Raw genomic sequence first — 23224 nt, 5'->3', positions numbered from 1 at the left:
TCTATGCATAAGTAGTATTGCTCTACAGGTAAGTAGAGTGAAGTAGACTCCCCCCCCCCCCCCCCCCCCCCCACAGAAGTGTGGTTGGGGTCTACGAACGAATACTTACCTGTAGAGCATCCCTCCCCCCTACCCACTCTTCTCGATGCCTTGGGTACTTTGTTGTATTCCGACTTAGCGCTCGAGAAAAGAGGACGCTCACGAGGCACGCATGCCGCGGGGTATTATGGGTAGGGCGCCAGAGGGCGCTATTGTATATAACTCTTAGCGAAAATACCTGCCGGTAGGGGGAATATGCATAAGTAGTATTGCTCTACAGGTAAGTATTCGTTCGTAGACCCCAACCACACTTCTGTGGGGGGGGGGGGGGGGAATTACTCTCTTCTCAAAAAAACCTGAATTATCAACAATGGCACATAACCCAGAAAACAGATGTCCTACTAACCAGCAATTGTCTGTTTATTTGCAATACACTTGCCAAGATATGTTCCCCCATAGCTGATTAGGTTGTAACATCTTTCTTATAAAATCTAGCGAATGTACCTGCATTTGTACCAGCTGTTTCCTCCTATATTTCCTCCTGCACTTGGACAGAACACTATACATTATTAACCTACATTAGTCTTTATCCGAAATCGAAGCAGAGCTGTACAGCCCCAATGATATATTAACTTTCAAATATAATCCTTTGAGCTACTGATGGCGCCTTCTTCAGAGCCTCCTCGTCCAACCCCATTGCTAGTACTGATGGCCTATTCCAAGTTATTTAGACACTGTCGCCTGTGGCACAATTCCATCAAATGGTGCAAATGGTATGGGAATTTTTTGGACTGTTTAACTATCAAGTGGACCCCGAGGGTACACCCCGTGCTGAAGCACTCATTATTGCAAGTGCGGGAATTCAGGCGCTGGGCCATCGTGGTCTAGGTATTCTGCTCAGTTTTGAATTTAGCTACAAGATGTTGAAAGTACAATTTTATGTGTTAATGTACATGCCCTCCTATTTGGTGTTGATTATTTTATGAAGTGTTACAATGTATTTGTGTCCATGTCCTTTAATATGTACCTGTGCAGGCTACAAAGAATAAATTAGTAAAGTATAGGATTACCCATGTTTAACAAGAACTGTGGAATCCCCCGCCCCGCCCCCCTTTTCTCCCAATAATTGTGCCTTTTTAAATGTCGCCCGCAGTCTAAATGAAACTAAATTTTAGGCCGATGTGATGTGCAGAAGGGGACACTTTATTTTACAAAATTTGGACCGTTATTGCGAAATTTCAAACGTAGGGTATCGTGAAATGGTAACTTTTTTCATTGAATATATATAGGATAAAGGGATAATTTGTAGTGTGAATTATAAACAAAGATAATTACAGCATGCTTTGTTCTATTGAACTGAAACTCTACACATGTGCTTAGCAGTCATATCTTCACAAGCATACCAAATTTCAATCAATCGCACTAACTATACCCACCTTGACTCTGACCCCACAGGCACTTTCTGTCGAGATATACAACAGGTACTTGACGATATGCGATCACGTGACCAGTTGTCCAAGAAAGCTCACAAATTTCTTTCTCCCTGTGATTGTAGGACTGCCAGATTTTACCTTCTACCCAAGATTCACAAGGCTGGCAACCCCGGTAGACCCATCATCTCCGGTAATGGCTCACCCACGGAACGCATCTCCCTGTGCATTGACAGTTTTCTCAAACCCCTTGTTCGACGTCTCATCTCTGTACACCAACATCCCACATGAGGAGGGTGTTCGTGCTTGCTCCTTGGCTCTGGCCAAGGCAGGACACACGACTCCTCCCATCAGTGATGTTGGCACCCTCATGAGGCTTATACTAACGAAGAACAATTTTTCCTTCCTTGGTGAACACTATCTACAGGTACACGGCACTGCAATGGGCACTCGCATGGCCCCTTCCATGGCTTGCCTCTTCATGGGTGACCTCGAAGAACTCATTCTTGCCTCGGCCCCATGTCGCCCTTGGATCTGGTGGAGATATATTGATGATGTTTTTTTCATCTGGACCAGTGATGAGGACAGTCTCTTGACCTTCACTAACCACAGCAATTCCTTCCACAGAACCATCAAATTCACATCGGAGTTCTCGGCTCACCAAACCCACTTTCTGGATGTCACCGTCCGCAATAATTTGTAGTGTGAATTATAAACAAAGATAATTACAGCATGCTTTGTTCTATTGAACTGAAACTCTACACATGTGCTTAGCAGTCATATCTTCACAAGCATACCAAATTTCAATCAATCGCACTAACTATACCCGCCTTGACTCTGACCCCACAGGCACTTTCTGTCGAGATACACAACAGGTACTTGACGATATGCGATCACGTGACCAGTTGTCCAAGAAAGCTCACAAATTTCTTTCTCCCTGTGATTGTAGGACTGCCAGATTTTACCTTCTACCCAAGATTCACAAGGCTGGCAACCCTGGTAGACCCATCATCTCCGGTAATGGCTCACCCACGGAACGCATCTCCCTGTTCATTGACAGTTTTCTCAAACCCCTTGTCCCACAGATTTCGTCATACATTCACGACACCCCAGACTTCCTACGCAAGCTTGAAGGAATCAAGGACCAGATTCCCAGCACAGCCATCATTGGGACTTTCGACGTCTCATCTCTGTACACCAACATCCCACATGAGGAGGGTGTTCGTGCTTGCTCCTTGGCTCTGGCCAAGGCAGGACACACGACTCCTCCCATCAGTGATGTTGGCACCCTCATGAGGCTTATACTAACGAAGAACAATTTTTCCTTCCTTGGTGAACACTATCTACAGGTACACGGCACTGCAATGGGCACTCGCATGGCCCCTTCCATGGCTTGCCTCTTCATGGGTGACCTCGAAGAACTCATTCTTGCCTCGGCCCCATGTCGCCCTTGGATCTGGTGGAGATATATTGATGATGTTTTTTCATCTGGACCAGTGATGAGGACAGTCTCTTGACCTTCACTAACCACAGCAATTCCTTCCACAGAACCATCAAATTCACATCGGAGTTCTTGGCTCACCAAACCCACTTTCTGGATGTCACCGTCCGCAAGCAAGGCAACTCACTTACCACTGACCTGTATTCCAAACCCACAGACACCCACCAGTACCTCCAGTCCTCCAGCTGTCACCCCAGGCACTGCAAAACTGGCATAGCGTTTAGCCAGGCACTCAGACTCAGAAGAATTTGTTCTAATGATTCCGATTTCTCCCGCCATACACAGATACTGAGGAACAACTTGGTGGCCAGGGGTCACAGTTCTCGCCAAGTTCATCGTGCCATTGCCAGAGCTAAAGCTATCCCCAGAAATCTAGCTCTCACGGGAAAGGCCCCTGATGCCATGGCCAAACCCATGATTCCCTTGGTTACCACGTTTCACCCCAATCTCCCTCCCCTTTGCAAAATCACTAATGATGATCATCATATCCTCCATACTTCAGATCGCCTTGCCCGCGCCATCCCCAACGGGCCAACATTGGCTTACAGGCGTCCTCGAAATCTACGGGACTTGATTGTTCGAGCTGAAGTCCCATCCTTAGATGCATCCCCTCCCACCCAGCATGGTACTTTCAAGTGCAGTTCCAGATGTGTTGTCTGCCAGATTCATATCCAGGAGACTGACTCCTTTTCTGGCCACTCTTCTGTCACTACCCACAGAACCATTGGTAACATCACTTGTAACACCTCTAATGTCATATATCTCATTTCTTGCAGGGTCTGTGGAGTGCAGTATGTAGGTGAGACTAAGAATACGCTCAAGAAGCGTTTCTATGCCCACCGGTCAACGGTCAACACCAAGAAACTAGACACCCCTGTTGGTCATCACTTCAACCTGCCTAACCACTCCATTTCTGATATGATTTTGCAGGGCATTGAATCTCTTGGCCATCGCAAGGACTCAGTTTGCCTCAGCAGAGAGAAAGTGTGGATGAATCGTCTTCGAACTATTCAACCACATGGTCTCAACATCCAACTTGGAAATGATTAATCCTTTTCTTCCTCCATTGTCTTCTGTTACAGATTATCCACCTGGTCTTCCTTGTTTGTGTTTACCCATCTTCCGCCATCTTTCATCCCTTTCCACCTCCATACTGTTTCCCCCCCCCCCCCCCCCCCCCGCATCATCCCCCTTCACTCTCACACTCTTTTGTCCGTTCCCACTCCCTGTGACCTTTGATCCTTCCCCTTTCTGGTCCCTCCCCTGTTTACACCAGACCCCTTGTGGTTTGCCATCTCCCTTGTTTCTTTGTTCTCTCATCCACCCTTCCCTGCATCTTTCCACACCTTTCCCACCTAATCCTCCTTTTGTGTTTCTTCTTTCAGCCCTGCATGTTTGTGTGCACCCCCATGTTAATGTATGTACCTCTGTCATTTCTGTTTTAGCCTCTGAAGAAGAACTTGCTAAGTTCGCAATGTCAGGCCACATTAATTTTTAAATTTCAATCAAATCTGTCATGGCATGGCCAAGATCTTAGAGTGGGGGGTTGGATCCACCCCCTTTTATCCTGTCCCCACAAAATGGCCGGCATAATATGGCATCGAAAAAAATAGAAACATTGGCTTTTGGATTCAGTAGATCATAACGTTTTTAAAAATGTATAGTTTTGCTAATCCCCATAAAACCCCAACGAAAATACATTGTGAACCTGACTATTCTATTCTATTGTTTCGTTAGGCAGCACGGGGACCAGACAGGGCAAAGCTTTCACGCAGCTTGCTCACCTTTGAACAATGGACTTAATTCAGTTAATTCATCTCGTACCTCAGCATTGGAAAGAATGGACACTTTTGTTGCCACAATATCTTGACAATGGGTGTGAAAGGGATGTAGTTTAAATCGGAAAAACGACTCAAAATGTTTCTCCTTAAGAGAAAATGCATTCTGGTTTAATACTTGAAATGGACAGATGTCTGAACTTCTTCTTCATTTTTATGTCTGGCATAGATGCTGCAGTTACTCTACCAGCTGTGAAGACACGACCAGCATCAGGAACATCTCTTAATTTCAACAGGGAAGAGAATCTAACACCACCAGAGAAACCAGAGAATGATGTTGTGGGTAGGAAACTGAACACTCCTGATATTTCGAAGGCCCCAAGACAAATGGTAAATAGGAACAGAGGGCGCTGTCAGCTTGCTGCCAATTTTTCAGTGAAAGAATGTAACTAGTTTCATTGTTTGAACACAATCTTGATATATTGAGGGTAACAATAAATCTTCACATATATTGGTACTTTTACCTTTTTTGATTTGGCAGGCATATGGCAGACTGTTTGCCTCGACATGAAAATGTTCGAATTTTGCAAATGCCAGTTGTGGTTTATTCTACTAGCACTCAGTTTCTATTTTAAGATGGTGCACAGTGTCTGGAGTAATGTTTCCCTCGGACTGCGATGATTTGAACGTCAAGTGGGGGGGGGGTGTTGTTCAAGTTACATTTCTTCTTTCTTCCTATGTCATGCAGTGGCGCACCCAGGATTTGGTTTTGGGGGGGGCTCAAAAAATTTTTTTTTACAAATTTGTTTAAATTTGAATTTTTTTCAAAAACTTTCGCCCAAAATATTTGGCCGCATAAAAAAAAATGTTTGTTTTTTTGAGGGGCGGCCTATTTTGTCATTGGTGGCGCCACTTACACCCCTAATATACTACTGGAAAACAGGCCACATTCATATCACCAAGGCCAAATCGTGGGACTAAGAAAAAAAAACAAAAAAAGTACAAACAAAAAAGCCCCCCGAGGCCCCCCCCCCCCCCCCCCCCCCGGGTACGCCACTGATGTCATGGAGTGAAACTTGGTTTGTATAGTTGTTTCCTAAAAATCAGAGACTGTTGATAATTTATATTATTTCTGAACAAACTGACTAGGTGCATTAGGCCAAAAAAAATAATAACTCGGTCTCTGGTCAGCACGCGCATCGATTTTAATCATGCGCGTCAACTTTTTTTTTTCTTCAAATTAACACAGAAGCTACAACAGTGCCCTCTATTGCCGCACCTCCTCAACTTTTTGTACCAAGGAGCACCAAGGAATGGGGAAATTGCACCATGGCAAATGATAAAGGGCACCAAGGCAAATTTTGGAGGACACCAATGTATAATGGGGACACAAAAAAGCAAAATGGTACCCACCTTGTCTGTACAATTCAAGATTGGAAAAAAAAAAAAAAAAAAAAAGCCGCGTCGCCGCATCAATTCTGGAACTTCGGTCTGACCAGAGACCGATTATTTATTTTTTTTGGCCTTATAATGTTTTTTTTTTAATTGAACAAAGAAATTGACTGCAGCGGGGTTTGAACCTGCGACCTTTGTATTGCCGTTCTGGTGCTCTACCAACTGAGCTATAAACTCTATAATTACAAAGTTTTAATAAAAAGCTGTATCTCCTTTGAGTGATCCCCATTCGCTATTTCTCAGGTTTGCACTGGCTACCTGGCATATAAGGGTTTATAGCTTCTGACTAGAATCCTGTGAACAAAGTCATTGACAGCCAGCATAGAGCTGGTAGAGCATCGGAATGGCAATGCAAGGTCGCACAATTAAATTATTTTTGGATGCAGTTGGTCCGTATTATATTTGTAAATCAGGTCATTGTTTTGAAGGGGTAAGCATGTATGTTTAAAAAAGCAGCGGTTTTGCACTTCAGCAAGTTCATATACTATTTACATATCATTGGTAAACTGATCGATTTCCAGTTCATGTTGTCAGGTTTTTGTTTATTTGAGCACAGTTCATAACAACTTACCTGCTTGGTTGTTCTGATTATTTTGATACTACTTTTGTGTCTGTGATCATCAAAAAAAAGTTGCATAAATTTAGCTGGGTTAGGTGGGTGATGATATGTTTGGGTCAAGTGCCGTTTAAAATGCCTCAGTTGTTACAAGTTAAATGTCACTATTGTGCACCTGGACTGATCTTGTTGTAATGGGGATCTCGGGTGAAGCAGATACTAGAAAAATAGCAGTGAAGAATATGAAGAGTAATCCCGCCCTCGCCTGGCTACCCAAAGTCAGTTTCCACAGCTGTTATAAAGTTAAACACAATTGGGGAATACAATAAATGCAGAATTATGAAGTTGAGTGAAGTTGAGAAACAGCTGTTATGCAATTATGATTCTTTAAAGTTTTTTTTTTTAAATGGATATGCATTTTGGAAATAAACTCTTCATATAGACACATCAAAATGTCTTGGTACAGATGAAACCCTGTAAATGCTCATTTTTCTAATTACCTAGGTTCATGTTGTATTAATGCTTGCACATAGTTATTTACTTTCTTAGTAGAAACTCATTTTTACTAATTTACTAACACATTACAAATGCCTCTGTGCACACCTCTTAAAAACGAACCTATTATACATGTAGGTTTGACTTGAATAATCAGCATGTTGAATGAGATGCAGCATCAGCTGGACCAATTATTCTTTACAATACATTAAAAGACATACCACATCAATCCTAAATGTCATAAAAAGAGAATCTTAAATTGAAGATGTTTTTTTTTATTATGTGTTTTAATTCATTTGCTATTATTTATGCTCATATACAGTTGCATCATAGATTAAGAAACAAATGCTATTTAAATATTATCACATTATTTAGGGTTTACGAAACGACAATGCTTAACGTAAAATAAAAGACAATGCTTAAAGTTAGCTTAAAACAAGATGTAAAATATGGATAGATTTGTTTCGTTTTTTTTTAATTTCAAACACCTTGCTTTCAAACTGACAGATTATTACAAAATGCCCTTGTCTATACACTCATTCATGTAGGTACAGATTGTGCTGGCACCCAGGCACAATATGTGACCATTCACTCAATGTTTTCTTTTGCAAGGTAAGCAAGGTACACTTTAATGGTTGAAAACAAACAGCTGTTTTTTTTTCCCTGGTACCATTGGCCTTGACCAATGACAGGTCTACTTCGCTCAACTTACCTGTAGAGCAATTTACTTATGCATATTCCCTATACCGTATTTTCCACTAAGAGTTTTATACAATAGTGCCCTCTGGCGCCCTACCCATAGTACACTGTGGCATGCTTGCCTCGTGAGCCGTCCTCTTTTCTCTTAGCGGCAGGTCGGGTAGGACGTGTGTAAAATAGCTCCTGTTTTCCTTGTCATTTTTCTACCCTTTTTTTTGCTTAAGAGAAGTTTATTGATAACAAAAGTTATTAACAACAGTTTGTAGAGTTTCTCATCTTCTTCTTGATTTAGTTGTTATATTTATTCGATTATTATGAAGCGTTTGGGGAGAACTGATCTGTCACAAACCGGGGCAATTCCTCTCCCACGGGATGGACCGAGTTCTAGGGCAGCAGTCCCTCGTCCAGCACCCTCAGCCACTGACGGCTGGGGGCGTTGGCAGTTCCACTGACCAGTTAATGGGAACTCGGTCTCCTCCAATCAATTCAAGCAGAACACCCAAACAAAGGGCACGCTCCGGCAAGGTTCCTCCAAAACATACCTCCTGTGCCAGAGCAAAGCCTAAAAAGGGTCGTCATTGGGGCAAGCGTGGCTCAGGTATGAACACCACTATACCGCCCGGTCCTTCCCCAAGCACGGGGCAGCCCGAGGGGACTAACAGCCACAATTCAGTGGGCTCAGTCACCCGTGCCCTCCCGACACAGTGCCGAGTACCACTGGTTGCCGGGACGGGCTAATGCATTGGACCGACCAGTGCTCGCTCAGCCCACAGGGCCTGAAGCGCTGTCGGCCGGGTATGCTATGAGCAATGCGGAGCCGGTCGCCTGGGGGGACCCCGGACCAACGGCCCCTGTTCTATCTCGCTCTGAGGGACCATTCTCGTTATCAGATTTTTTCCGTGCCCCAGGTTCTTCCGACTTTTCCTCTGTCACAACGCGGGGCCGTTCTTCAAAGAACAACAACAAGAAAAAGAAGGGTGATCGCCGATCTTCGGACTTTGACGGCTCCTCTGACTGGTCCCACCTGGGCAAACGCTCCTGGGGTGAGGACTCGATCTCGAGGTGAGGACTCGATCTCGAGCTACGCTATCGGCTATGTCTGCAGGCCGCCAGGCGGGCCCTATTGGTGGCCCCCCTGAAGCGGCGAGCTACGCGCCCCCCCCCCCCCCCCCCCCCAAAAGGTTGATCTCACAGTCTTCAGTCACCGGTCACGGTTGGGTGGCCTGTGAACACAGTTAGCCATGCTCCGCAGTCCCTACCTGTAGTGAATGCTTCACAGTCGTCATTCATTGGTCACGGTTGCGTGGCCCAAGCACAACGAGATACATGTACGTGTACATGTACAGTGTATGTGTATATTATGTTCGTATATTATGTTCATATACATGTATAGCACTCACGGTTGCATGCACCGGTGGCCCGGCCTACGGCGAACGAAACTTCATATTCGCCAGCCGTGGGCCACGGTTGGGTGGACCAGAGACAACGGGACCTACCGCACACAGTTAGCCGTGCGCCAGGATCCCTGCCTGTGTTTAGTCTTCACCCATCTATGTCTATTATCTCGGAGGGTGTTGCCCAGCCACCGCCGCGTGGTTCTGTGCAACTAGCCCCTCCAGACGGCTCTCATTTTCCGGGGTCAACTCAGCCTTCGCAATCGGCTGATTCATCCGATGATGACGAAGAACCAGGCCATTTACAACGGCTGTCCATCGCAGAAACGGAACTCCGTTTGCTGCAGAGGGACATGATACGGGTACTTGAATTACCATCCGCCAATGAGCCCCCTCCGCCCAATCATAAATCTTTCAAATCGAGCGTAGGATGGGCTCCACATCTAACAAGGACAAAGTGTTCCCAACACTTCCGTTGGATCAATTGTGTGTGGAACACACCGACAACATTATGTCAACGGACAAATGGTGTCCATTTCTCAGGCGGGAACGGCTTCATTATTTTTCTAATCCGGGCGAATTTATTGCACCGATCCCACCGCGGCAAACGCTACCGGGATGAGGACTCGGTTTTTTAGCCCACTCATTACAAGCCTTGCAATTGTTCTCGGCTTCATTATCGACTTTATTGTCGGTCATATACATTTATACACGTATTGCCTGGTGGTCACGTTGATGAAACGGCCTGTCTGAGTTCAGTTGCGAGCCGTGCTCTGTAGCACTCTACATTAGTCACGGTTGGGTGACTCGAGGACAAAGGGACACCCTGCGCAGTGCTTAGCCGTGCGCCGGTGTTTCTTGCTGCACTGAAATCGCTACATTTTTCATGCACATGTACATTGTAAAGTATACAGTACATGTGTATGTACACTGTCCATTTGTCTCCGGGGGATTTGTTCAACAACTGACTGTGGCCATGTGCAACTTGTCCCTCCAGGTATGCTAGACGGTTCTCGTTTACGAGGTCCATTCGTAACTTGCATTACGATGGTTCATCAGATGGCAGCTGCTCTTCACAATGAACCCCAGCCTGAGCATAACCTCAGACAAGATTTGTGCCTGCATCCAAAATGCCTGCTGCTCTTCAAGCAATAATGTGATCAATACCCTTTCCGTTAGCAAAATTCGGTAACTTTTTTGCCACACCTTCCCTCTCCAATGCAGCTAAGCACAAGCTGCCAGCGGTAGAGGGACCCCATCATTCAAGCGGCCTTTCGTAGATAATACTCGCGAAAAGCTTGAATACACTTTGCAACAGAATGAAAGTGGACACGGCGATACGCGTTCAGCCTCCCTCTTTACCCTCATGAAGTAAATTAGGTTTAATGTTTTAATCTTAACTCGACAGTCTCAGCGGACGTGTTGACCGCTATTTCTACTGTCAATTCCACGGTCTGCACTCGGTAGTCTATTAGTTTACATCCTCAGCCCACTGGGGTAACATGCTTGATGAACTGTTTCTCCCATCGAAGGGCGCCCGCAAAAGATTTGAGTCCCACCTTCTAACGGACAAAAATCATTTTTTTGCGAGGGATATCGATGTTTACACCCAAATTGGTCGATGACAACTACATGTACAGTCGAACACCTTTATAACAAGGTCCTTTGGACTTTATGAATTACCTTGTTATAACAGGTACCTTGTATTAACAGTGCTCTTCTTATCAGGGTTCGACTGTACTCAGATGGTCAATCTCAGAAAGCCATCAACCCCATGGTCAGGCCAGCGTAGGTGAAGAACCAACTGTTGTTTGTTTTCTTAGCTGCATACCTCTTGAAGTTTTGCCGTGGTGATTTTGTGTAGCTGCGCTAGCAATATTTTCTGTGTGCCACGCCACCTAGGTTAAGGCCTTTACTGGTAACAACGATTTTGATTCGGCTTAAGTTGTTTTGATGACTTCCATAAGTGACCTACCTGACTCATGACGACCTCCACCCATCTGTCTTGTGGGAGCTTGTCAGAGAGACTTGGAGGCTTACATCAATACCATCGGGCCAACGTTGCGCCCCTCGCGTATTTCCCTTGGGGAGATGTTTATGAGATTTAGTTGACTTTCATACACATCAGCATGGGGAATGAGCCTGACCTGAAGGGTACACAATTGCAACTTCCTATCAGGCCAGAGCACTGACAATTTCGCAGTTTTCAAACAAAGATTCTTGCTGCAACTTCATGGTGGCCCCATCCAGCCTTTTTCCGCCCGACTCCTGGCCTCTACTCAGATAGTAAAGGCGATTGGGCTGCGCTGTGGAAACAAAGATTGGTGGCATTCACCTATTTTCCTTGTACCGGCCCAGCCATCACTGCATCCAGTGCAGGCCATGCCCTGACTTGTGCAGCGCCCAGGCGCGGATCTAGAGGGGGGGGGGGGGTTGGGGGTAAAAAAAAACAAAAAAAAAAACAGCTGTCCAAAAAAAAAAAATTATCGTACAAATTCCTAAAAAATAAGTCCCTCCCCCCTGTGACACCCCCAAAAAATTATACTGGTATAATGTCCGCCTGTTCAAAATACGGTACACCATTCTGTAATCTAGTGTTAATAATCGTCGAATTTGGACAGCGCCCCCTATTGAAATATGGTACCAGCCCCCCTGTCGGAGTCCTCTTTGCCTCCGGACGTCTTTGTTCTGGGCATCAAATGATTCTTGTCCGCTCCAGACAGAGAATTTTGGTGCCAATCATGACTTGAATGACGTACATTAGCTGCACAGGGATGCTTTGAATTGGTCACTTGCAGTTACAAATGTATATTTATTTGTCATGACAACCCTGCCATACCGACAGGCTTCTCACGACACGTATTTGTCATGACAACCCTGCCATACAAGCAGGCCTTTCACGACATGTATTTATCATGACGACCCCACCATACCTGCAGGCTTTTCACGACAAGATTGCCTGAAGGTTGGTTATGGCCATCCATGATACCATGGACGTATCAACGGCAGAGTCCGTGTGATCAGTCCGCATGCACAAGATAAGGCAGAGCATGGGAGAGCAGTGTTGAGGGCAACTGACTGAGCCCCACCATGTTCTCAAGACATTTTCAGACTGGAGACCTCCCCAGAATTGGTATCTCCTGACTCTGATTCTTTGAACTCTGTACGTATACACATGTAATAGTGTCTATATGTACCATGTCATGATGTTTTGCCTTTCATGATAATTTTTTTTGCCCCACCGAACTATTATGTTTATGTACCGGTGGGCTGTAATTCATTACGCGCAATTCCCCATATCGGGGACAGCGTCTTGATCAGCATGTTAAGGCTGCCATATAATTAATATCCTTATCATGCAGACCTTTTTGGGCTGCCTTGTCCACCCACATGTGGAGCGACAGGCCCATCGAGGGTTTCCGCGTATTGTTACGTTCCCCTGTGAAAGCACAATAGCATCTCGTATGACCCACTGCCTTGACGGTGCTAGTCTATGCATAAGTAGATTGCTCTACAGGTAAGTTGACTCCCCCCACAAAAGTGTGGTTGGGGTCTACAAGCGAAAACTTACCTGTACAGCATCCCTCCCTCCTACCCCTCTCTTCTCGATGCCATGAGTATTCCAACTTAATGCTCGAGAAAAGAGGACGCTCACGAGGCATGCATGCTTATTATGTGTATTATGGGTAGGGCGCCAGAGGGCGCTATTGTATAAAACTCTTAGCGGAAAATACCTGCCAGTATAGGGAATATGCATAAGTGTATTGTATTCACTCGTAGACCCCAACCACTCTTCTGTGGGGGTGTAGTAATTCATGTTTTCTCCCGAAATGAGTTCTACTACTGTTTATCAAGCCTCGTGTCTGTTCTTACAAGTCGTGAAAAACGGCACACAAAATGTTGGTTGTTTACAAGTTTTAATGCTCTCAAAACTCACAAGTTCGTCGTGCACCTGCTATCCAATGATTAACAAACTTCTGGAACGTCAGTAGGCTTTAACACACATCAATTGACTGAATAAAACTTGGTTGAGGAAACTTTCAACGTTGGAATAAGACTTGCACAAAGCAGAAGGAAAACGATAAGTCAGAGGTCACCAACATGTCACACTGCGCAAATGCAGCACAGCGAGAGTGAACTCCGGTGCCTATGGCAACCAAAACTTATTAACATACTTATTTGTATGGAACGCCTGTTGGAGCTTAAAGTACAAACAATTAATTATATACACATGTACATGTCACTACAGGGGGATTCTGTTGCAGGGTCCACCTGAGGCGGGCTTAACAAAACAGAATCGAATCATACTTGAAGGAGGTGGAATTCATTGGCTCCCTCCAAGCTCTTCAAAAATGGCTGGTTTGAGCTTTTATGGACATTGAAGGAGGCCCGAGGTACGCTAGCAGTTGCAAAAGTCTAGCATTCTATCAATATTCATTGGGATGCAAAATTTTGAAAGGAAATGTAATGTAGTTCAGGCATTATGTGCCATAACCTTGAACAAATTGCAACAGAAACACTTGTACTTGCTTTGATACTATGAAGGTATCCTGTATGACATATAGAAAGTCTGGTGGGTTCTCTGAGGGGAAAGTCCAGAGGCCATATTCATGAAACCTTACTAAGCCTAGTTGGTTACTAAATAGGCATGTAGTTGCTTAAAGGCCTAGTTGGAAACTAATTGATATTCATGAAATTCAAAGTTTCTTACTAAAGTAAGTGTAGATCCAGGGCAACTCTAAGGCACTAGTTAGCAACTATATAATTTTTTGTTGTGCCAGACTTGGCAATTTAGGTGGTTTTCCCCCTCCGGTTGCTTTCTTGGACTTTCTCATACATTCTGATGTTAATTTGGATAATCTAAATTTAAATCATTCAATGATCTTTCAACCTGTGGAAATCTTGCACGGTGTTGGCTGAGAATAGCTGCCCATGCATCTTTCTTTTTCTTTTTAGTGTTTGCATCCTTATGCTTAGCATCAATAATTTATTTTAATTCCCCATACTTGTCTACCATAAAGAGTTACAACTCTTCTTGAGAACAATTTGCCTTCCTTGCCCTTTTTACTAATATGCAATTGCTAGAGAATTTGATGTTGATTCACTTACTTGTAGTACACAATACCACATATAGACCATGGTCACTTTTTCCTTCTTTTTTTTGCTAATCCACGCAAGTGCTGGACATAACCTGTCACACTGTTGTATCTGTTGTCATCACATTTCAGGTTTCAGGTTTCAGGTTTATTTCCATACTATAAGGTAATTCAGTTGAATAATATACACCAGGTAAACATTTTAACGAAACTTTGAAATAATAGTATGGGGAGGCCAGACAAGAAGCCGAAGCTTGTACTAGGTCTGCCTGTATGTATTTCATACATGCCCTCTCCATCCAAAGCACCCAATTCCAGTTACTCAGGTATGCATCTAAATTCCCCTAGCATGTAACTACAGTAGTTAGCAAGGTTCTTAGTAAGGTTTCATGAATAACAATTTAGTTGTCAACTTCATAGTATCCTACTAAGGCCTAGTTGGCTGCTAAGGTTTCATGAATATGGCCCCTGAACACCGGGGAGTCCGTTTTTCCCCATGTTTCAGCCCCTTGTAGGAGGGATTTTCTATGGACCAAGAGGGGGTATAAATTGTGTTCACCATCCTAATTTCACTTTGCTAATACATACCAGACACGTAGGAAGATGGTTTTAACGGGGGGGGGGGGGGGGGGGCAGATTATATTTTGTGAAAAGCAGGTGTGGATCCAGAATTTTTTTTAGACGGGGGGCACACCTTTGGAGTGATTTTGCTCTAAGAAATTTTGGATTCTAGACGCTCTGTGGTGCAATCTGAGGCGATTCCTGGCCCCTCTTCCCCCGAGTTGTTTGAGCAAAATGTTTTAAGATTATAAGGATTTTTTTCTTTGGTTTAAAATGTACTCTTGCTTTTACAACCTTTTAAAGTTTCTTCTGATCTTCACTTGATAACCATGTATTTCCGTTATTGTATTAACGCCCTCAATCCCGAGCTTGAATGCAGCACCAGAAAACTTTGCCGCGATGGCAGATCCAGTAAAGGACATGGCAAAAGTTCATCAGGGCCTGTTAGCACTAAAAAATCTGACAAACCCACGAGTTCTGATGAGGGTTTTACCGACAGGAAAACATAAATCCATAGCTGAAAAGCGCCCTGAAAAAGAGCCTGCATTTAAGGCGAGGGCAAAGGTCATGCCTCCAGCTCCCAAATGAAGCAGCCAAGATGGCGCCCAACAACCAAGCACGTTTGACGTGTTGGGGTAAATTCTCGCCCGTCTTGACAAACTTTCAGATTGACCCGGCGATAAAGTGGTTCCACCGAAAAAGCTAAATTCCAAAGAGATACCGGGGTGCTTTAGGAAGTTGTATACGCCGATGATTTCGAAGATTACTGCTCCGAATACGGGGAATTTGCAGATGAACATGGCGATAGTGACGAAGAACAACCGGCCTTGGGATCAAACCTTCCCTCCGCCGCCGGGTCTGACGCTGCCAAAGATGCATCTTTGCATGCTGAACTTGCAGAATTGCAAGACTTTTTTGAGGCAGATGAGTCCAGAGGCCCAGCTATTCAAAAAGAACATTGCTGAAATTTTGGATCACAGACTACGCAGACGTCTAAAAATGACCAATCTGGACAAAACTACTACCAAATACCCCTTCCCAGAAAATGTGCACAAAATCAAGGTAGTTTTTGAGAAGCTGCGCAAGGAGTTGCAGTTCATTGATGGGGCTAGGCTATGCAGAAGCAACAAACACTTCTCCTAAAAGCCTTGGCCCCATCGTCCTGCTCATTCAAGATACAGGGTCAAGTGGCTTGAATGCTAAACCAGTAAACTGTTGCTACTGTCTTGCCGCGTCTCACTGATGCTGTCAGGATGATGTCGTCCTTGTTTGTCCAGATTTGCCAGTCTTGCAAAGAAGTTATCCATTTGGATCTTCAAGACCCCCACACTTAACTTTGTGTGTGGGATGTACCCGTTGGACGTGAGTGGTTGTTTAGTGAAGATCTAATAAAGACCAATACCTACGACAGCACTACCCTGGCTGTGAGAGAAGACTTCATATACCTGGGCTCCCACATCAGCTCAACAGACAAGGACATCCGAGTGAGGAAGGCACAGGCTTGGAAGGCTTGCCAAAACCTCAAGAAGATCTGGAGGTCTATGATGCCCGATAAACTCAAAACGAGCTCTATTCCGTGCATCCATGGAGTCCATCCTACTCTACGGCTCTGAGGCATGGACCCTTACTACAAAGCAAGAGGCTCGACTTGATGGCTGTTACACTTGCATGCTGAGGATGGCTCTAGACGCGAGTTGGAGAGACAAAGTCAGGAATGAGGTGCTCTATGGCAACCTGCCAAGGATCTCTACAACTATCAGACTTACGCGTCTGCAATTGGCTGGTCACTGCGTTCGGAATCCAGAGATAGCTGCAAGCCAACTCATCTTATGGGAACCCACTCATGGAGTAGCCTCTCGAGGTGGGCAGACGCTAGCCTACGTGGACTAGCCTCCGTAGCCGAGATCAGGATGGCTATGGGAGACCGTGATGTGTGGCATGCCTTTGTTGCAGCCCGACGAGAGTCGACTTGATGATGAAGAATAAGCATTAAGGACATAACAGAGACTGAAACCATCAGCTGCCAACTGCGTCGGGACAAGTACCTAAAATGCAACTAAGGCTCCTCAGCCCCAGGACGTGCAACGACAAACAGCACGAACAGCAAGCACCCCAGAGGGGCCAGGCGCGGATCCAGGGGGGGGGGGGGTTAAAAAAAAACACCCCAAAACAGACCTGCAAAAATTCCTGGATCCCCCTCTGGGGGCATATACACAGAGGCCTTTTTAGGACGAAGGCCGCACCATTACTAGTCCGGTCAATTTAAGTTAAGACCTAGAAGAAATTGCAATAGAAACCTTTCAAGCGTCAAATAACTTCAAATAAATACACATACAACATGTGAAAAATCTAATTGTTTCTATGGAGTGGAAGGGTGTTTTTTTTTTTTTCAAGCATTTTTTAGATTAAAATTTTGGACATTTTGTCCTCGAACAATTCGCCTGGTGACTTGCTTCGATTTGCATGCCTGTATAAGCTAGTGTTTAGGATTCATGACCACATGCAAGTACAGCAGACGACATTTCATCAGAAACATTTTTTAAAAAGGAGGTTTTTACGTGTGTCATACAATTTAGTTTTGCTTTTTACATAAATGTTTACAGTAAGGTTTATATTAAGAGCAGTACATGTTTGTAACTTGGCTCAAACTTCTACTTTTGACGAGGATATGTCTGTTTCAAGTCATAATTTTATACAAGGCACTACGGATAGAGTGGACGATTTTCCGCCTAAAGGGCGCAATAAGTCCACAGACGAGATACGATTATTTGCAAGAAAAGGATGTCTAAAAATCATGTTGATCATACACAGATGGAAAACAGTTGAAAAAGATTATTGATTGAGCGCTTGAAAATGATTTGTGCATGGATTTGAAGATTTGAAGTACTGGGCTTGGGTCGTGTGCTTAACAGTACATTTGTTAGTGCATGAAAATATGAAACAAAACATTTCAAAACACTTTGATCACAATTAAAACAAAAATGTCTATGAGGTTGATGAGAAACAGATGTAGTCTTGTACATGAGCTTTGCATGTACGCCACACACTTTTTCATAAGTACATTTTGTAATTTAAACAGCTAAATTGTGAAGGTCCTGATCGATATAAACATTCATTGAGACATCTGCTTGTACTGTCAAGAGTGACGTGCACTAGGCCTATTCCAGAAAAGCATACTGGAGTCCCGACAAAATGATTCTTTCGATGGAACAGACCTCGCGTTGTTATTACTTTAAAAAAAATGATCTCAATGGCATGGTCCACAACCCCTCCCCCGGCCTAAGGCTTCAATCTGTGGGCATTATTTTTTAGAGGCAATACACCTGTCACACTGCCTAATTTCTTTTCTCTAAAGCCCAGAATTCAGCTTAATTTTTACTTCAAGATTTTAATCCAGTTAGTTTGTCTTCATTAAGTTTTTTTTAGTATACATCATTATTTTTTTTTACTTAAACGTTACTTATAAGTTATGCCAATGACCTAAATTCATCACAAAACGAACACACAAATCTTGGATTTTGGATGTTTTACCTAATATTTAAAATTTGACTCCGGCCTATTGACCTATCGCCGTTTGCGAGTTAGCCATGCCCCTTAGACAACCGTATGGCATTTTAGACACTAAGTTTGGTTTGTTTCAGATTTTGTGCGTTCCGCCACCATTTTGTATATTTTGTAATTGGACAATATTCCACAAGCTGCATTGACGCGATTCTACCGCGATAGGTCAATTGGCATAGACACATAAATTTTAACTTTAAATGGATCCCTTTGTGTACATCATGGCACGGCCTTGTTGCAATTATAGACCTGTTTATGCAAAGACTTTCCCTGAAACAAATGATTTATTGACCACAAAGTGATTTATTTGTAACCAACGAATTGGGCAGAAAAATAATCTTCAATTTCTTGATTTTTTTCAAGAAAATATCCTATAGTATTTGGCAACAAGGTAAATTACCATAAATTTTAATAATTGGTGGCATAGAAAAGCCTCGCCTCTACAGGACCTGTTCAAATGTTCAATCAACATGGGTGAAGTACCACGAGACCAGAAGGAAGCAAATATTGCATCAATATTTAAAATAACAGCGTTGCTGTTGAAACCCCTTGGCCAGAAGTCAAGTTATCATCCGGAAACTATAGGTTTTCCCGGACAATTTCGGAAAATGTGCGTTTGAATTTGAAAAACATAAATTCAATTTGGCGCCAAGTTTCATTTTCGCAATAACTAGCATTCAATTTCATTTTGCATCAATCAAATGAATGAATGTGCATAACGTTTCATTTAAGGGATTACAAATACGTGATTAGGTTTTCGGTTTGACGTATGCGTTGCCGATTATTACGAATGTGCAATCCAATTCGCAGAAAATCGATTGTCTATTGTGACACGGGCTGAATTGAACATTCTTTTTCATTTGTTCCAATTTAAATTCGCATTTTCTGCATTCAATTTAAATAAATTTTACAGGCCTATACAAATCATGATACAACTTTGATTCATTAATTAATCAATGTATGCCTTATTGATCATTAATGTGTTTGTTCTTATATACACAAAGGCCTATGTGAAATGTAGGCAAATGAAATGTGAAAATGATATAAATATGACCAATATGAAATCAATAAAAATAATCCTGTAGCCATATTATTGAAACGGTAAAGGGACACATCACGTGCCAGTTACATGGGATCTGCATGGGGACTTTTTGTTGGTTCATTATCTTAATTGTATTTTAATTTCTTTATGTATTTCTTAAGGTTCTCTCTCGTTTTATCAGTTCGATTGTCTATCCTTCAATGACCCGTCTACCAAGACATCGAGGGAGATATGTCTGAGAATGGTTGTACCAGGCGGTGCATTTCGCAGGTGTCACCTCTCCAATGTTGAGTGCAGCCACCTCCTGGAGACGAAGGGATCTCCAGACTTGCAGGTTCACACCAGCTTGGACTCTTGCGTCTTGGTCTCCAAATCTGTCCTGCCATTCAGGAAACCCCAGCGTGCACTTTACTCCCGCCCTGAAAGCTGAGTGCGCCATTTCCATAGGATTTAAGAATGGCGAGTATGGGGGCAGCAGCTTGATGGTGAAATTGCTGGCATCAGGGGGTAGTTGGGCTCAGATATGAGGACGAGCGTGGTCATGTATCAGATATATGCGTTCGCCTGCCGGGAATAACATACCGCATTCTTGTACAGTCATCGCTAAGAAATCCTCAAAAGTCGCTCTCGTCACAGTCTCTGATGATATTCTGTGAGCCACAAGTCCAACCTCACCAGAAATGGCAAACGTGATGTTGACTTGCTTGCCTCTCTGGCCATGGACGACACGCCTTGCTGGCTCTCTACGAGGAGCGCAACCATAAGACCGACGGGTCCATATGTTATACCCAGTCTCGTCAATGTACACAGTGTGGCCAAGGACACCAACCTGAAGAAACCAATTTCCAAATATGACTCGTGCATCTAATATGTGTGGCTCATTCCTCTGTTCTGGAACATCTTCCGCTAGTTTAAGAGTTATAAGCATACCATTTAGAGTTCTAGTGATGGTACTAGTGGTCACGAAGGGCTTATTGGGAAGATCAGCTCGCAGTTGAGTATAGAGTTGACGCAAAGTTAGAAGGGGGTTGTCGTCTAGATATCCTTGAAGGGCATCTCTCATGTCGTCGTCAACCGTCTGGTTTATGGGTCCTCCTTTCGGCAGCTTGTTACGACGACCATCCCGAAGATATACGCCAACGATTGATCTGGCCGTTGAGTGCTTGATGCTCAGCGTATCTGCTACCTGCAGATATAGCGTCGTCAGCCTCAAAGGCATCGATGAGGCGATTTCGGTCAACGTCCGAGATTCGTCGGTGTTTCCCTCTTGCAGCCATTATTGGATATTTTAGGACTATGTGAACTGAGACTCTTGGCTATATGATGCGATTGTGGCAAATGCTGAGCAGAAAAAGAACATTTTTCTTACGGTTAGGTTTTTTATATAGGATTTATTATTACAATAGTTGGTATGTTTCAAAAGACTACACCTCTTGGTTTTAGCTCAATCATCATGAGTATTCAAAAATTCAATCATTCAATCAAGCATTCCTCAAATGTTACTTTAACACATAAATGAATTCCAAAGCTTGACAAGGCATACGTTAAATAACACTGCGAGGGAAATTGGCTGCACATTTAGCGAAAAAGATTGATGACAAATTAAAAGGAAAATAGGATTGCGGATGTGCCTTCGATTTCGCGCTAAATGAAATGTCAATACACTAAATGCAGTGCACATTCGGGAAATCGTACGCTGATTTTTTAAGACCGAATGCACCTTCACGGAAAAAGAATTATCATTTGTTAAATAGAATCAGAGATTTGGAACGTTCATTCTATTTCGCACGAAAACGAATGCTTCTTTTACAAATTTGTGTACACATTTTCCGAAAATTGTCCAGGAAAACCTATATTAACCTTTAACTCAACATGGTGACCTTGACCTTTGACCCTTGACCCCAGAACCAATCCCAACATGCCTGTACCAATGGGCAACCCCCTACCGAAGTTAGACACCAAAATCTCATTTCCAACTCAGTTATCATCCGGAAACCATTTACCTTTAACTCACCACGGTGACCTTTGACCTTTTGACCCCAAATACCCAATCCCAACTTGCCTGTACCCAAGTGCAACCCCCTACCAAAGTTAGACACCAAAATCTCATTTCTAACTCAAGTTATCATCTGGAAACCATTTACCTTTAACTCACCATGAGCTTGACCTTTGACCTTTTGACCTAAAAACCAATCCCAACTTGCTTACTCCTAAGGGCAACCCCCTATCGAAGTTACAATCCCAAACAACATTTCTAACTCAAGTTATCCGGAAATTAAGCTGCCTGGACAGACATATGGACATAATACGGATGGACGAACGAATGCCGTAGGCGATGACAATACTGCTCGAGCCTCTTGGCTGATGGGTAAAAATGGGGAGCTGTACTTGTGCAGCAAACTACCATCCTGTTTCACTCACTTCAGTGGTTTTTAAGGCATGTTGTCCCCAGCTCTTCAAGGTGGTCTTCACACTTGCCATCTTGCCATCAGTCAGTAGCTTTGGGAGCCTCTGGTCATCCATACGCCTGGCTGGCCCAGGGATCTTGTCCCGCCACCTGATCCTCATCAGTTTGCGGAGGCAGACTGTGTGGAAGTTGTTCAGCCGTCTCGCATGACTGCTGTAGAGAGACAGTCCACGATTCACAAGCGTAGAGGAGCATTGTAATCACTTTAATCCAAGCAATTGTTGTACCATGACTACTGGCAAGAGAAACCCACCTAGGTTTTGGACAGCGTTTCATTTCAAACATACCTTGGAGTGCACATATCAAATACACTCAGTTGCAGCACCAATATTCAAGAGACAATCAAGAAAGCTCAAAGAATGCAGAATTATCTCCAGGAATTTGTGGAGCTGTAATAGTTAAAGATATAGTCCATCATTTGTAATTGTGCATTTTGTTCGTTTGAAGCAACAAAAGTGTTCAAAATCTAATGAAGGATACTGAACAACTAACCTGATGAAGTTTCAGCTCAGCTTCAGCTGTATATTCCGAGAAAAACAGCATTCTAGGATCTCAATTTCAAATCAAAAGTTGCTGAATCATGTTTTGAATTGTTTTGAATTGCAGCTATACACGATGTCGCGCACTGATCCGATGAATTATAGCAACCGCGCGCGCCTGTGCGACGTGCCAATGCTTGTGCGCGCTGCGCCGAATAACAAAACGAACTACTAATTTAAATTTTCCTACGGTGCGTCTTAAGACGCACCGTTGGAAAGGCCTTCTTTCGTTGATTACTTCAAAATGATAGCTTGCCAGAAAGATTAATTTCAAAGGGAGTTTAGTCCACTATCTTTCAACCAAGTATGTTTTTCAACAATAATACGCCAGTTACTTTTTTGGATGGCTGCAAATGATGGACTATAGCTTCAAGTGAAAGCAACTGCCTATTTGAGTTTAGTGAGGCCGCTCTTAGAGTATGCCGTATCCACATGGGACTCCCCCCAACAAAGCAAAACATTAATTCAGTGGCGCACCCATGATTTGACCGTGGTGATTATATATGTGGCCTGTTTTCAAGTAGTATAATAGGGGTGTAAATGGCGCCACCAACGTCAAATAGTCCATTTTTTGGAAAAAAATTCAAACTTCTAAACAAAAATTGAAAAAA

At 43.6% G+C, this 23224-nt stretch overlaps 1 protein-coding gene across 1 annotated transcript in view; it reads left to right on the top strand.

Moving 5' to 3' along the window:
• The window catches only part of LOC119745384 (meiosis regulator and mRNA stability factor 1-like), a 43231-nt gene extending 37614 nt beyond the window's left edge, over positions 1-5617 (top strand). Inside the window, exon 8 of the mRNA XM_038221702.1 lies at positions 4978-5617. Within this exon, the coding sequence (XP_038077630.1) occupies positions 4978-5201 (224 nt within the window). The 3' untranslated portion in view covers positions 5202-5617. The remainder of the gene's footprint in view (positions 1-4977) is intronic.
• Positions 5618-23224: the final 17607 nt, after the last annotated feature.

The sequence above is a fragment of the Patiria miniata genome, unplaced genomic scaffold (genome assembly GCF_015706575.1).
Source record: "Patiria miniata isolate m_02_andy unplaced genomic scaffold, ASM1570657v1 HiC_scaffold_7, whole genome shotgun sequence".
NCBI classification, from domain to species: domain Eukaryota; kingdom Metazoa; phylum Echinodermata; class Asteroidea; order Valvatida; family Asterinidae; genus Patiria; species Patiria miniata.
The sequence above is the reverse complement of the archived record's forward strand: the minus strand, read 5'-3'. Positions and strand labels throughout refer to the sequence as shown.